The sequence below is a fragment of the Doryrhamphus excisus genome, linkage group LG18 (assembly GCF_037039965.1).
Source record: "Doryrhamphus excisus strain RoL-2023G ecotype Guam linkage group LG18, RoL_Dexc_Guam_v1.1, whole genome shotgun sequence".
NCBI lineage: Eukaryota > Metazoa > Chordata > Actinopteri > Syngnathiformes > Syngnathidae > Doryrhamphus > Doryrhamphus excisus.
This window is the reverse complement of record NC_136374.1, coordinates 4,713,151-4,727,565: the sequence shown is the minus strand read 5'-3', so window position 1 is coordinate 4,727,565 and position 14,415 is coordinate 4,713,151. Positions and strand designations below refer to the sequence as shown.

The 14,415-nt window shown below is 45.9% G+C and overlaps 1 protein-coding gene across 5 annotated transcripts in view; it reads left to right on the top strand.

Moving 5' to 3' along the window:
- Window positions 1-14,033, top strand: part of LOC131106077 (inositol 1,4,5-trisphosphate-gated calcium channel ITPR1) — a 111,322-nt gene extending 97,289 nt beyond the window's left edge. For all 5 annotated transcript variants that reach the window (XM_078798359.1, XM_058054808.2, XM_058054810.2 and 2 more), the window contains 3 exons: window positions 9,536-9,696; window positions 10,108-10,269; window positions 13,153-14,033. In XM_078798359.1, the coding sequence (XP_078654485.1) occupies window positions 9,536-9,696; window positions 10,108-10,269; window positions 13,153-13,239 (410 nt within the window). In that variant the 3' untranslated portion in view covers window positions 13,240-14,033. The remainder of the gene's footprint in view (window positions 1-9,535; window positions 9,697-10,107; window positions 10,270-13,152) is intronic.
- Window positions 14,034-14,415: the final 382 nt, after the last annotated feature.

The following is a 14,415-nucleotide window of genomic DNA, read 5'->3' as shown; positions in this document are numbered from 1 at the left end:
ACAAAATGCATTTTTTTTTTATGAAACCTTTTAATATTAATGGAGGAAGAAAATTCAAACCTACATGACCCACTGTGAAAAAGTGATTGCCTCTCCTGTTCCCCCCTCCCATAAACAATGTAACTGAGATCTTATCAGTGTGGAAAAGGTTATAAAGCCATATATAAAGGACTCCAGCAAACCACAGTGAGAGCCATTACCCAAATGACAAAAACACGGAACAGTGGTGAACCTTCCCAGGAGTGGCCAGCCAACCAACACAAACCCAATTGCGCAGCATCAATTAATCTTAGAGGTCACAAAAGACCCCACAACAACAGCCAAAGAACTGCAGGCCTTTTTCACACAGTTTGGATTTTTTTCTCCCCTAATAAAACTTTTCATTTAAAAATTGCATTTCGTGTTCAGGTTTGTCATTGACTGATATTTCCATTTTTTTGATGATCTGAATTAAGTGTGATAATAAAATAACCTCCATCCTTGGTAGAAGTAATGAGGCAAGAGGAGGACGCAACTGTGACGGGAAGCATGGGCTGGCAACATTCAAATCCATATTATGAAACTGCAAGCACTTATATATAACCCCACAACCGACCATATGTTTTGCACAAATTGTACAGTATATTGTGAAGGAAAAATAAGAACCCTGCTCATGGGGGTTCTCAACGCCACTCAGTCAGTACCGCCACACTGGGAGATTGGGAAAGGGATGGATGTCTTCCAAAAAGAGGGTATGTGAGAGGCGCTTGAGTGTGTAGCTGTGAACTCCCTTGGTCTCCTCTTTCCTGGCGGTTCCTGTGGAAACCATCAAACCATAGAGATGGCAGCTGCCCTCGTGGCCTGGCCTTATTTAACATGAGTGAGTCAGAGCCCTTGGCTGCCTGGGTGACATAAGACTGTTCTCATTCCATATGCTTACCACTGACCCAACATGCATGCACACATGCACTCTACCTACACAACTTCTTTTAGTATAAAGTACATCCGATTGCTGGAACATATGGTGTGAAATCCAAGCAAGTGGGAGAAAGTGTGTGTGTGAGACGGACATCAAGTAGGGAGGTGGTGGCAAGAAGCACTCATGAGTCAGCCTTCTCAAGAATCACTGATAATTCTATTTATGTGGACATGTTTACTCCGAAATCACACATTCCAAAGTCCACCAAATAACGTGACTGGATTAGCAGATGGATTAGGGGTCATGAGTGGGACAGTGTCCTTGTAAGGTGGGGAGGTCCAAACCGTTCCCCCGAGGCCTACATACAGAAAAGTGAAGGATGCGGGGCGAGGGCCACTTTGCTACATTTTACACATAAAAGATATTCCATGAAATCTAATGTCAATGCAACAAGTTTGCTTGTTTTTCAGTATGAAAATGTTGAAAATGTATGCCAGAATTGTGTGTACATTTTCTGGTTAGTGTTAATCACAAAACATCCTTGTTAATTCAAGAAATACGTAACTTCAGGAATCAGGAAGGTGGTGTCCATGTTGATCTCTCTGCTACGTGTTCAGCCATCCATTTTCTATGCTGGAGCCTAACCCAGCTGTCATTGAGCGAGAGGCGGGGTACACCCTGGACTGGTCGCTAGCCAGTCACAGGGCACATATAGACAAACAACCTTTCCCACCCACATTCATACCAAGGATAATTTAGAGTCACCAATTAACAAACTGAAATGGAGATTGGCAATGATCTCTAAAGTGAAAGTAAAAGTGACCTAAAACGTGAATTTATTCCTCATTTCAGTGCATTGTATTCTGCGTGTAAAACTATAAAAATGTGTTTTGTGTTAACATTAGTAAGACTTGTGGTGTTAGCAAGCTAAGAACTACAGTCACCCACTGATGATGCCATAGGCGGGCGACAGAGCTGACTGTTTTCATGTATAAACAAGGACATGTTATGATCTAGATACACTAAGAACACAGTTGGATTCATGCAGGTATTAATAACACGGCAAGACGCGCACCATATCATACGGGAAAATGTACACAAATCAAGGCAAAATTTTGCACATTAATGGATGGCGTCATGTCAAGGCGACTGTTGAATAAACAGAGCCGACAGTTCTTCTCCACAAGTTTGTGAGTTTTTGTCCAGCAAAGAGTGACTAACGCCCTACACCTCAGATGCTACACTCCGTCTGTGATGTAATGGGCACGCTTTATGCTGGATTTGTTGGACCACATCGAGTCATACTAGTGCTTTAAGCCTTTTATTTATTTTTTTATTTTATTTTTTCATGATTTATTTATTTATTTATTTATTTATTTATTTATTTATTTATTTATTTGTCCCGTCCAGCCATTGGGGCAGTATTGTTGATCTAAATGCCCTTACATGCTAGACAGATTTGCTCTGTGTCAGGAAAGGTGTTGGCTACAACTTCCCTGTACCATGAAATTTTATTTGCCGTTATTTGATGTTTTTGTTATGCCATTTGGAGCGACTGGACCGGAGCAAGAAGAAGAACAAAAAAAAAAAGAAGAGAAAGGTGTGGTGGGGGGGGGGGGGTAGTAGAGGGAGAGGCAAAAACAGCAGCAACAAGAATTCCCATAACAACAACAGAGACAAACAGAACAGTTAAATGTCAATGATGGCTAAGGGTCATAATGGAGATGATATCAGTGAAATGAAACAGTCCAACTTACCAGTAGCAATAGTAACAATAAAGACATGAACCGTGATAGTAAACACAATTACAGCCATACGGTTACAGTAATTAAAATTTCACTGCTTGACATCATTATTACTGTAATAATAGCATACCAATAGCATATAAACATCAGGGATAAAATGGTAGATTATATAGAGAAGCACCCATGTGCTGTGAGTGTCCATATGGAGGTGTGTTGTGTATGTGAATGCGAGTGTGTGAGAGTGTGTAATTGTCACTGAGAATGACAAAAGGAGAGAGACTGCCTTCTACCACCCAGCAAACCCCGCCCTGCGCAGCCAGGTCAAGCCCCCACCGCCAGAGATGCTCCGGCCCCGTGGGTGTGGGCAAAGCCAGGGCCGACTCCCCAAGACCCGCCCCCGAAGCAACGCCCCGAAGAGACCAGCAAGAGGCCATAGAGGAGCAATCCCAACCGGCAACAGGGCGCCAGCAGGCCGGAGGAGAGCCGCACCCCCGAGACCAGCGGGAGACCATACCCCACTAGGGCAGAAGGGCATCGAAGGCCACACACCCGTGGGCACAGGGGCGCCCCCGCCAGCCGGAAGGGAGCCCGTCCACGGCCGGAGGCACCGCCCCCTGCCCCCCATACACCCCCACCACTGACCACCGACATAGGACCGCCCCGGCCAGGACAGAAGAGGCCCGGGCACACTGCCCATGGAGGACCGGGCGGTATAGATGGAACGCCCTGTGCCAGACCCCCGCAGAGCCCCCCCCCCCGTATATCCACATGGCCATATACACACACACACACATATATATATTTATCTAAGTATTATTAGTATTTAGTATTATTTAAGTATTTAAAACAATAAATGCATAAAATAATGCCAGACCCACAACCAGGCCCCGAGCCCAGGGAGGTACGGACCGCCAAGGCATAGCACCCCCAGACTCCCCTCGACCACGGCATCAGGGCTATGGCAATGTGGCAGACAAAGGAGCGGGCGAGGGCAGAAGGCCCGCACATGAGCAAGCGGAGGGGGCGAGCAGGCGAGTGGTGAGGCGCTCCACCGCGCCGGCCGACACCCGCCGGGCAGCTCACCCCCGTGAGGGAGAGCCATAGCTCCAAGTCATGGGGAAGCCAGGCACCAGAGCCGAGGAGTTAAGACCAGCGCAAGGCCACCAACAGACCCCACCATCCACCGGGAGGGCCAACCGCCCCCCGCCCCCAGAACCAGCAGCGCTCCACCCACGTACCGGAGAACCATCCCCGACGATCCCAGGCAAGACTGGGGATGGGCAAAGACAGGGACAGCGATGCAGCAGAGCATAAGACCAGTGGCAGCAGACACCCAAACGCCCGGAAGAGCACCACCCCCCCAGCAGGCCCCACTCCGAGGAGCATGCTCCCCATCCTCACACGCCACCCAGGCCCCTGTCCCCATGAGCAGGATCAGGCCCCCTCCCAACACACAGCCCGGTCCCCGCAGCAGCCACCACAGCGCAACAACCCCAAGCCACCACCGTAGACTTCAGGCCACCAGCAGCGCGGACCCCACCGCCTGGAGGCCGGCGAACGCCCCCCCAAGGGCACGTTTGTGCCCGCGACCCACTACAGACCCAGGGAGGTAGCGCCAACCATGACCCTAGGGCAAGCCCCGGCGTCAGCTGATTCCAGCGGGACCCCCGGGAAGGCCAGGCAGACCAAACCAAAATATCCTGCAGCCCAGGGCACCCCGAGCGAGCCGCCAAGCCCCAGCAGCCAGCGGGCCAACCGCGGGGGTAGGCAGAAGGCTCTCCGGTCCAGCCCGCTACACCTGTGTGTGTGATGATGGTATTGTGTAGATTGTGCAATTAAAAAATAGGCCTGCCCCATATGGCTGACCTATGTGTGTGGTGTATGTGTATGTGTGTGTGTGGAGGGAAGCTGAGCAATGGTGGGTCCCATGCCTGCCCAGATCCCCCCCAGAACTGAGTGTCTAAGGTGCGGTTAAAATTGAAGGGTGACCAAGCCAGAGGAATGCCGAGGACAAAAGGGCATCCGCAAGGAAACCCTTCGCCCCCGGCATAACCAGTTGTAGGCCACCCCCCAAAGTCCTACATGTATGTGAGGTGGTGCAGTGCAGCAGGGAGGACCGGGGCCCCACACACGCCCACCCCGCACTACCGACCAACCGAGCCGGGTAAGCCAGCCGCCCGGAGCAAGCCCTGGGCCACAGGACCAACCACGAGCCCCACCCAGCCCATCGTGGCAGCCAGTCCGGCCTGCCAGCTCCCCCCCGGAGGGCCCCACCAGAGATTGTGCCAGCTACGCCACCCCCGGACCACCAGGAGCCGCGGACAAACCACACGCCCCGAGGCAGCTCCTACAACCACCATAACAGCAGGGACCGCGCCCCGGCAACACATCCGTCACCGTGGCAGCCCAGGGAGTGACACCACAGAGACCGCAGGAGAACCGGGACCCGCATGGGGAAGAGCCCAACCCCGCCCCCCGGGCACGTGAGCCAAGAGTGCCAGGGCGGGACAGAGACACACACACCAGGCAGCAGAGCCCACCAGGTAAATGACACCCCAACAGCCGCAAAAAGTGAATGCCCCCCCAGTCCCACCCTCTGCCACAGCGCCGACCCGTCTCCACCACATCTCCCATCCACCCACGGACCCGCCGAGTAGGACACCCCGGAGGCGGGAAGACCGCCACCAGACCGGAGACAGAAGGGGCCAACCAGACACCGGCAAATAGCAGGGGCCGCCCGTGAGCCACCAGCCAGTCCCACCCCCCAACCCTTGGTCGAGGCCCCCCCACAACCCAGAGCCCACCACCCCGCCCCCCAAGCAAGCCCCCCGCTAATCCCGGCCCGCGCCGCGCAGGGCACCACCCCAACCGCTATCCGCCCCGCTACCACCCACGCACCCACAGCCAGCCCCCCCACCTGCCCGCCCCACATCCACCACAACCCAGCCACAGCCAGAGGGACGATAGCACACAGTCCCCATAACTCACACATGCCTACCATACACAAAAATAAAAATTGAGAATAAAAATAATAAATAAAAATAAAGTAAAATAATTGATGATAATAATAATAATAATAATAATAATAATAATAATAATATTTATTGATAATAGTTATGTATGTATAATAATGATACTACTATTGATACTTAATATATAATAATTTATATGTAATATATTTTCTAATAATTTAGATCTTTTAGCTATTATAATTTTGATAATAATAAATATATACATGCATACCTACACACACACACATATATAGCCATATACATACCTAAGGGGGAAGGCTCTGCAAGGGCAGCGGGGTATAACCACCCATGCCCACACCAATGGCAGGGCCAAAGCCTCCCATGCCCACACCCCACGGTCCCACACAGTAGCCAAGCCAGAGCACCCGGGGCAAACCCAGCCCACCCCCAGGGGCGAGGGAGGCCGCGGAGGAACCAGCGCCACCGGACGCACACAGGCCCCCCCCAGCAGCAGCAGGCGCCCACCACCCACAGGATGCGGCTCCCCATCTACCCACCACCCCGAGGGACGGCCTGCACCACCCCCGGGATGACCACCAACACCCCACCCACGCCCCATCCCCAGATCCGGACAGCCCCCCACCAACCCCCACCAGAACCTCCAGGGGGTCAGCCCAGCAAGAAGGGACAAAGATACACGGCACCCACCCGCCCACCCCCCAGACGCCTGGGCAACCCGGCGACCAAGACCATGCCCCAAGCCAGAGGAACGGGACCGCCAGGGGCAGAGACAGGCACACTCAGCCCTTCGAGAATTAGATTAAGAGATTAGTTTAAGAGATTAATTATTGGAGCCCATATAGATTGAAATTCTGACAGTTGTTCTTTGGATTCAGCAGACATTCTCTCAATTGCTATATGATCTAACAGAAGATTTTTGTAAAAGGCTATGTTCAGTTTTTTTTGGATTTCCAATTGATAAGAATGGTTTTCTTGGCGATGCTTAACGCTGTGATGAGGAGTTGTGTGTGATTTGTTTCTACGTTGACTGTAGAAAGATCACCCAACAAGCATAATACAGGTGAGGAAGGAATAGAGGTCCCAAGTGCCAAAGAAAGGTCTTCGCACACCGCTTGCCAGAAATTACTAATGGGGGCACATGCCCACATGGAGTGTAAATAATCATCTACTACATGATCTGGGCAGTGTACACAGATGTTAGAGTCGGTTAGACCCATTTTAAACATTCTCTGCCCTGTGTAGTGTACTATATGAATGGTTTTGAACTGAACCAACTGTAGGTTGGGATTTTTTATTAAACGGGACGAATTAAGGCATATTTGCTTCCAGAACTCAGGGTCACAGCTTGTAGATAAATCTAGGTTCCATTTGGAGACTGGAAGAATGACAAAAAAAAATTGACAAAAGAATGTACAACTTGGATAATGTTTGGGGAGCGGATACGTTTAAGAATTGGTCAATGGTGGGATAGCTTTCCCAAGATATGTTACGAAACCTAGCTCTAATTATGGATTTAATTTGTGAGTATTCAAGAAATGTATTCTTGCTTAACCCATACTGTGTAACAAGGTAAGTGAATGACACAAACTTTCCCCCCCTTATGATATTTTCCAAGCAACTTATTCCTTTGTCATGCCATGTTGTAAAATCCAAGGTTTTTTTTTAAGCAATATATCAGGGTTATTCCAGATCGGAGTGTACTGGCAAGGAGTGAGCGAGGACCTAGTTATTTTTAAAAATTCCCACCAATCTGTCAGAGTGGTTTTAATATTTATGCTTTTAAAACAATCGTGTTTCCTAAGGATTTGACTTATGAAAGGTAAGTTAAAGATGGGGATTTCTTGGCTAAATGATTGTTCAATGTCTAGCCATAACTGTTCCAAGGGGTTAGGTTTTATCCATTTTAAGATATACTGTAGCCTATTTGCCAGGAAGTAATTGGAGAAATTTGGCAGTTCTAAGCCCCCACATTCTTTAGATTTTTGTAATGTTTTTAGGCTTATTCGTGCTGACTTATTTTTCCAAAGAAATGTATTTATATATGAATCTAATGACTTAAACCAAGTTATAGATGGTTTGGTTGGGATCATAGAGAACAGATAATTGATCCTTGGTAATATCATCATTTTCACAGTGGATACTCTGCCCATAAGAGAGATCGGCAAAGTTCTCCAACGTTCAAGATCATCCTCAATCGATTTCAACAGTGGGGTATAATTCAAGCTGATCAGGTCTGACAGATTGGAGGAAATGTTGATGCCCAAATACCTGATATTCCCTGAACGCAGTGGTATAGAGGGGGTGCTTTGGAAAACAAAATTAATGGGCAATACTATGGATTTAGACCAGTTAATAGAGTAGTCCGAGAAGGTGCTAAAGTTATTGATGAGTGTGATAGATTGGTGAAGTGAGGAGTGTGAGTTTTTTAGGAAGAGTAACACATCATCAGCATAAAGGCTTATCTTATGATGAACATTCGTTGTGTGGATCCCTTTAATATTTACATGTTGTCGAATTGCAGCTGCAAGAGGTTCAATGAAGATAGCAAACAATGAGGGGGAGAGTGGACAACCTTGCCTAGTACCTCTTTGTAAAGTGAATTCTGGAGAGATCAGATTATTGGTTCGAATGGAGGCCTTTGGGGTGCTATATAATATTTGGATCCACGTTCTAAATGACTCTCCAAAGCCAAATTTCTGTAGGGTTGCAAAGAGAAATTTCCAGTTAACTCTGTCGAATGCTTTTTCAGCGTCTAGTGAGACGATTGTGGTTTCCAAATTATGGATGATAGAGTGATCAATCAAATTGGTTAAGCGGCGTACATTGCTAACTGAGTGTCTCCCCTTGATAAATCCTGATTGATCGGGATGTATTATATGAGGGGTATTTTTTTTCCAGTCTTCTAGCTAATACTTTGCATATTATTTTAAGGTCTGCATTAATAAGTGAAATTGGACGATAACTGGAAGGTAATGTTGGGTCCTTTTCTGATTTTAGCAAAAGACTGATTGTAGCAGAGTTCATATATGGGGGTAGGCGTGCATTTTCTTTTATTTCCTGAACCATTTTAAAAGATACTGGGGCTAGCAATGACCAGAATGTTTTATAAAATTGGGCAGGGAACCCGTCCGGTCCTGGTGCCTTGTTATTTGGCATTTGCTGTAGCGTATCATAAAGATCTGTTAGAGAAATGGGTAAGTCCAGGGTTGTCATCTGATTTTTTTTCAATTTTGGTAATTCTATGGTGCTAAGAAATGTTTCAATGTCTAGAACAGAATGGTTAATCTGAGGTGTGTATAGTCTTTTATAAAAGTCCCTAAAGACTGAATTAATTTCCTCCGGAAGGTGAGTGATGTTACCTTCTGAGTTTCTAATGGAGGTGATAGAGTTTTTTTCTTTATTAAGTTTTAGTTGGTTAGCTAAGTATTTTCCAGATTTATTGGCATGTTCGAACTTCTCCAAACGTAGTCTTTGCAATTGGAACTGAATTTTCTTATCAGTAATTTCTTTTAAATCTAATTTAAATTTTCTAAGATTATTCAGAGTATTCTCATCCTGTGAATCTGCATAAGCGGTTTCAAGGAGTTTGATTTTTTCCTCCAATTCCAATAATCTTTCTTTCTTTTTCTTATATGATGAGTAGGAGATAATTTTCCCGCGCATTACTACTTTTGCTGTCTCCCAGAGAACACAAGCCGAGGTTTCCGGTTGGTCATTAAAATCTAAAAACATTGTCCACTCTCTCTCAAAGTCCTTTAAAAAGTCTGGGTCTTTAAGCAATGACGTATTAAATCTCCAGCATTTAGTAGGTGTACTTGCTTTAAGCCTTTTAAACTCATCAGATGCCCAATATGGCCGCCCTTTGTGCACATGCACTGACGTTGGTGTCCATCCTCCAGGACTGGAGCGGGACAAGTTTGACAACAAGACGGTGACGTTTGAGGAGCACATTAAAGAAGAGCACAACATGTGGCATTACCTGTTCTTCATTGTCTTGGTGAAAGTCAAAGATTCAACAGAATACACCGGCCCGGAGAGCTATGTGGCGGAGATGATCAAGGTAAACACAGATCAGGAAGACACTCCCACTAAACACACGTAACAATCCAGGGTGGCCATGTTTTGTCCATGCTACATTCTGCATGCATTTCATGCCAATGCACTTGTCAAAGTCCAATGCATGGAGATTGGTCCAATGTGTCCAATGCGTGTGGGTTGGTTCAAGGCCAGTGTACACACACTGCAAGAATGTTAATCATCTGACAGACATGCGTAATGCGATCGATGACGCAACAAGAAGGTAAATAAAGCCAACAAATCAAATAAGTATGAGGCTGTTGGTGATGCAGTACATCTCTGCAAGCCTGGAAACTGCAACTGCAATCATCGACACATGATTGTCAATTCTTGAAATTGCCTTTGATTGGACGCACTTCGCTGTGGCACATTTTCTTGCTTATGGTATTTGCAGGAGCACAACCTGGATTGGTTTCCAAGGATGCGTGCCATGTCTCTGGTGAGCAGCGATGCGGAGGGCGAGCAGAATGAAATCAGGGGCCTGCAAGAGAAGTTGGAGTCCACCATGAGGCTGGTGGCCAACCTGTCTGGACAACTGACCGAGCTCAAGGAGCAGGTAGGAAGAAATGAAACCTGTGATCAACATTGGAATTGTCTGGAACATCATTGCCATTCATAAATACATATTGTCAACAGATTAAAAGCAACTGAAAACACCAGTTGCTTTATGATGAATAGAAGATGCTAATTCTTTCTAGTCAGCATTTGATGAGTGAAAGACAAAAGTGCTGTGGTTCATCATTGGTTGACATCCTCTGCCACATGAATTAATATCAGCGTTATGACACATGCAACCACCAAGCAGATGCTTGGAATGACCGACAGGAAGATCAGCCAGAAACACTGAGTTTGATGTCAGCAATGATGGTAGAAGCCGAGTACCAGGGGACAGTTTTTCTTCCTGCTGTGTTTTTGCATGTCCATAGGGGGTATGGGAATAAAAACACAGAGATTTTTGTAATGCGCTCCAACACCTCATATGAACAGCCACAGCTTGTAGTCCAGTGCAGAGGAAAGGTGAAATTGTTCATTGTCATGGTTGCGTGTGTGTTAGATGAACAAATGTGTTGATGTGATGTTGATGTTGATGTTGTGCATTTTTTGGTCGTTTATATTTTGTGCTCAATGAGAGCACGTGGTGCTGTGACTAATTAGTCACTGTGTGAGCCTGTCATTTGTTTGTTGAATGGATTCACGGACTCTATATTAGAAAGCCCCCAATTTTACATATGTACTAAGTAAATTTATGCTTTCACAAATAATCTCACTTCTTTGGGGGTTGAAGCCACTTTGTTTGGCGGTCCTTGAACACAACATGTGTGACACAGATTGAGACTATGTACAGTGAAGAAAATAAGTATTTGAACACCCTGCTATTTTGCTATTTCTCCCACTTAGAAATCATGGAGGGGTCTGAAATTTTCATCGTAGGTGCATGTCCACTGTGAGAGAGATAAACTAAAAAGAAAAATCCAGAAATCACAATGCATGATTTTTTAACAATTTATTTGTGTGATACAGCTGCTAATAAGTATTTGAACACCTGAGAAAATGAATGTTAATATTTGGTACAGTAGCCTTTGTTTGCTATTACAGAGGTCAAACGTTTCCTGTAGTTTTTCACCAGGTTTGCACACACTGCAGGAGGGATCTTGGCCCACTCCTCCACACAGATCTTCTCTAGATCAGTCAGGTTTCTGGGCTGTCGCTGAGAAACACGGAGTTTGAGCTCCCTCCAAAGATTTTCGATTGGGTTCAGGTCTGGAGACTGGCTGGGCCATGCTAGAACCTTGATATGCTTCTTACGGAGCCACTCCTTGGTTTTCCTGGCTGTGTGCTTCGGGTCGTTGTCGTGTTGGAAGACCCAGCCACGACCCATCTTCAATGCTCTGACAGAGGGAAGGAGGTTGTTCCCCAAAATCTCACAATACACGGCCCCAGTCATCCTCTCTTTAATGCAGTGCACTCGTCCTGTCCCATGTGCAGAAAAACACCCCCAAAGCATGATGCTACCACCCCCATGCTTCACAGTAGGGATGGTGTTCTTCGGATTGTACTCTTCATTCTTCTTCCTCCAAACACGCTTATTGGAATTATGACCAAAAAGTTCTATTTTGGTCTCATCTGACCATAAAACTTTCTCCCATGACTCCTCTGTATCATCCAAATGGTCATATGCAAACTTAAGACGGGCCTTGACATGTGCTGGTTTAAGCAGGGGAACCTTTCGTGCCATGCATGATTTCACATCATGACGTCTTAGTGTATTACCTACAGTAACCTTGGAAACGGTGGTCCCAGCTCTTTTCAGGTCATTGACCAAGTCCTGTCGTGTAGTTCTGGGCTGATTCCTCACCTTTCTTAGAATCATTGAGACCCCACGAGGTGATATCTTGCATGGGGCTCCACTCCGATTGAGATTGACCGTCATGTTTAGCTTCTTCCATTTTCTAATGATAGCTCCAACAGTGGACCTTTTTTCACCAAGCTGCTTGGTAATTGCTCCGTAGCCCTTTCCAGCCTTGTGGAGGTGTACAATTTTGTCTCTGGTGTCTTTGGACAGCTCTTTGGTCTTCGCCATGTTACAAGTTAAAGTCTTACTGATTGTATGGGGTGGACAGGTGTCTTTATGCAGCTAACGACCTCAAACAGGTGCATCTGATTCAGGATGATACATGGAGTGCAGGTGGACTTCTAATGGGCAGACTAACAGGTCTTTCAGGGTCAGAATTCTAGATGATACACAGGTGTTCAAATACTTATTTGCAGCTGTATCACACAAATAAATTGTTAAAAAATCATGCTTTGTGATTTCTGGATTTTTCTTTTTAGTTTATCTCTCTCACAGTGGACATGCACCTACGATGAAAATTTCAGACCCCTCCATGATTTCTAAGTGGGAGAAATAGCAAAATAGCAGGGTGTTCAAATACTTATTTTCTTCACTGTATATGAGTTTGTCCGAGACTGCATAGACAGACATGTATTTTCTATTCTTTTCACCTTCTCCTTGTTAGATTCGTAGTCTGTGTGCAGTTGAACAATGAGACACGTCATATTTTTAATATAATGTCAAAGTGTGCAGAAGTAGGGGGTGCCTTTCAGTCAGATGTCGGAAGGGGTATGTGAATGATGGACAAAATGAAAAAAAGTGTAGTTCCCCTTTTAATGATTTACTGCTAAAGTGCAACTAAAAGATCCTGTAATATTGGGAGCACTCTGCTGTTTTAAGAACCTGCTGCAGAAACACTAGTCAAAGATCCTCTAGTATATGACAAGAGTGCTCTGCTGTTATTAAGAACCTACTACCAGAGTCACGGTACAACGGACGAATGACGCCGACTGATGTGATGACATTTTATGCTCAGATGGCGTTGATGTGTCCCTTAAAGAGCACACGTGCAAGTCATGAACACATTCTTTGGATTTTCTTGTGCAGATGACCGAGCAAAGAAAGCAGAAGCAGAGGATTGGTCTTCTTGGTCACCCCCCCCACATGAACATCAACCCCCAGCAGCCTGCCTGAGCTTCTCCTCAAGGTTGAATGTTAAAATGTGTTAACATTCAGTGTGGGTTCAGATGAAGGAGGGAATGAGTAACCGTTCACCATGTCAAGCGCACGTTAGTCACGTTACTCATTGTCTGCGCGCGTGTGCGTGTGTGTCTGTGTCGTGTCCACCAAGTGCCTCAGGACCCGGGATGTCAGCCATGTTGGCTTTAGGAGATTAAAAAAAACACTGATTTCAGCCTTTTGGCATTGCACCACGCTGACCAAATGCCAAAGTTCAGCCAATTGTTGCTTTCGTGGGGGCTTGTATTCTCCGTGTTGCACCGGCACATTCAGGTCACACTTTGATGTTCAATTTCATGTGCACACACCATTTGTTCATGTACAGCAATACTTTACAATATTTTCATTGGGGAAGCTACAGTACATAACTAAATACTTATTTACTTATTGTTATTGAATGACTCCCTCCAGGACACTGGAATATGATTTCATTGACAGCCGACGATTAGAACACAGCTGTAGCAGGGAGTAAGACATGTGACTGCCTCACTGTGTCATGCATTCTTTAGCAATATGAGCAAAAAAAATGGTAGCAATGTTTAGTTCGATTTATTAATCTTACTTTTGCACGTATTTAATCCCTTTGAATTCATTATTCCTACAGCACTGATTGTTTGGTGTAGCACAGCTATATTTTTTGTAGATGCACAAAAGAGTGAATGTGTGGGGAGAAGTTAGTGTGCTGTTTCACCAGACTTTTTGTATCTGGATTCTACATTCTTTGTTTATTTGAATAAAGTAAAACAATATTTGTGTTTGGGTGGATGGGCGGGAATCGTGACACAAATATGTGATTGTTCATATTTATAGTTGTTAAGTTGTAAAATATGTACTTTATCATTTTTATAATCAGCTTGAGGGGAAGGCAGACTTGGATCATCTCAAGCATTTATTTATGTTTTATAAGGACGTTTAATATCCCAAAATATCACGTGGGCCAGCTGGTCTGTACATTCCTTGATCACCCGTCCTGGAATGGCATCGGGGCATGCAGCTTTCCGCACGTTGACCTTTCTCAGGACTCTCCACACTGCAGCGGTATCCAACTTGACTGCCTGTTCATCGGGGTCCGGGGGGTAGCCTTCCTCGCAGAGTTGTTGTTCAGAGCCTCGAACCTTCCAAAGAAGTTAT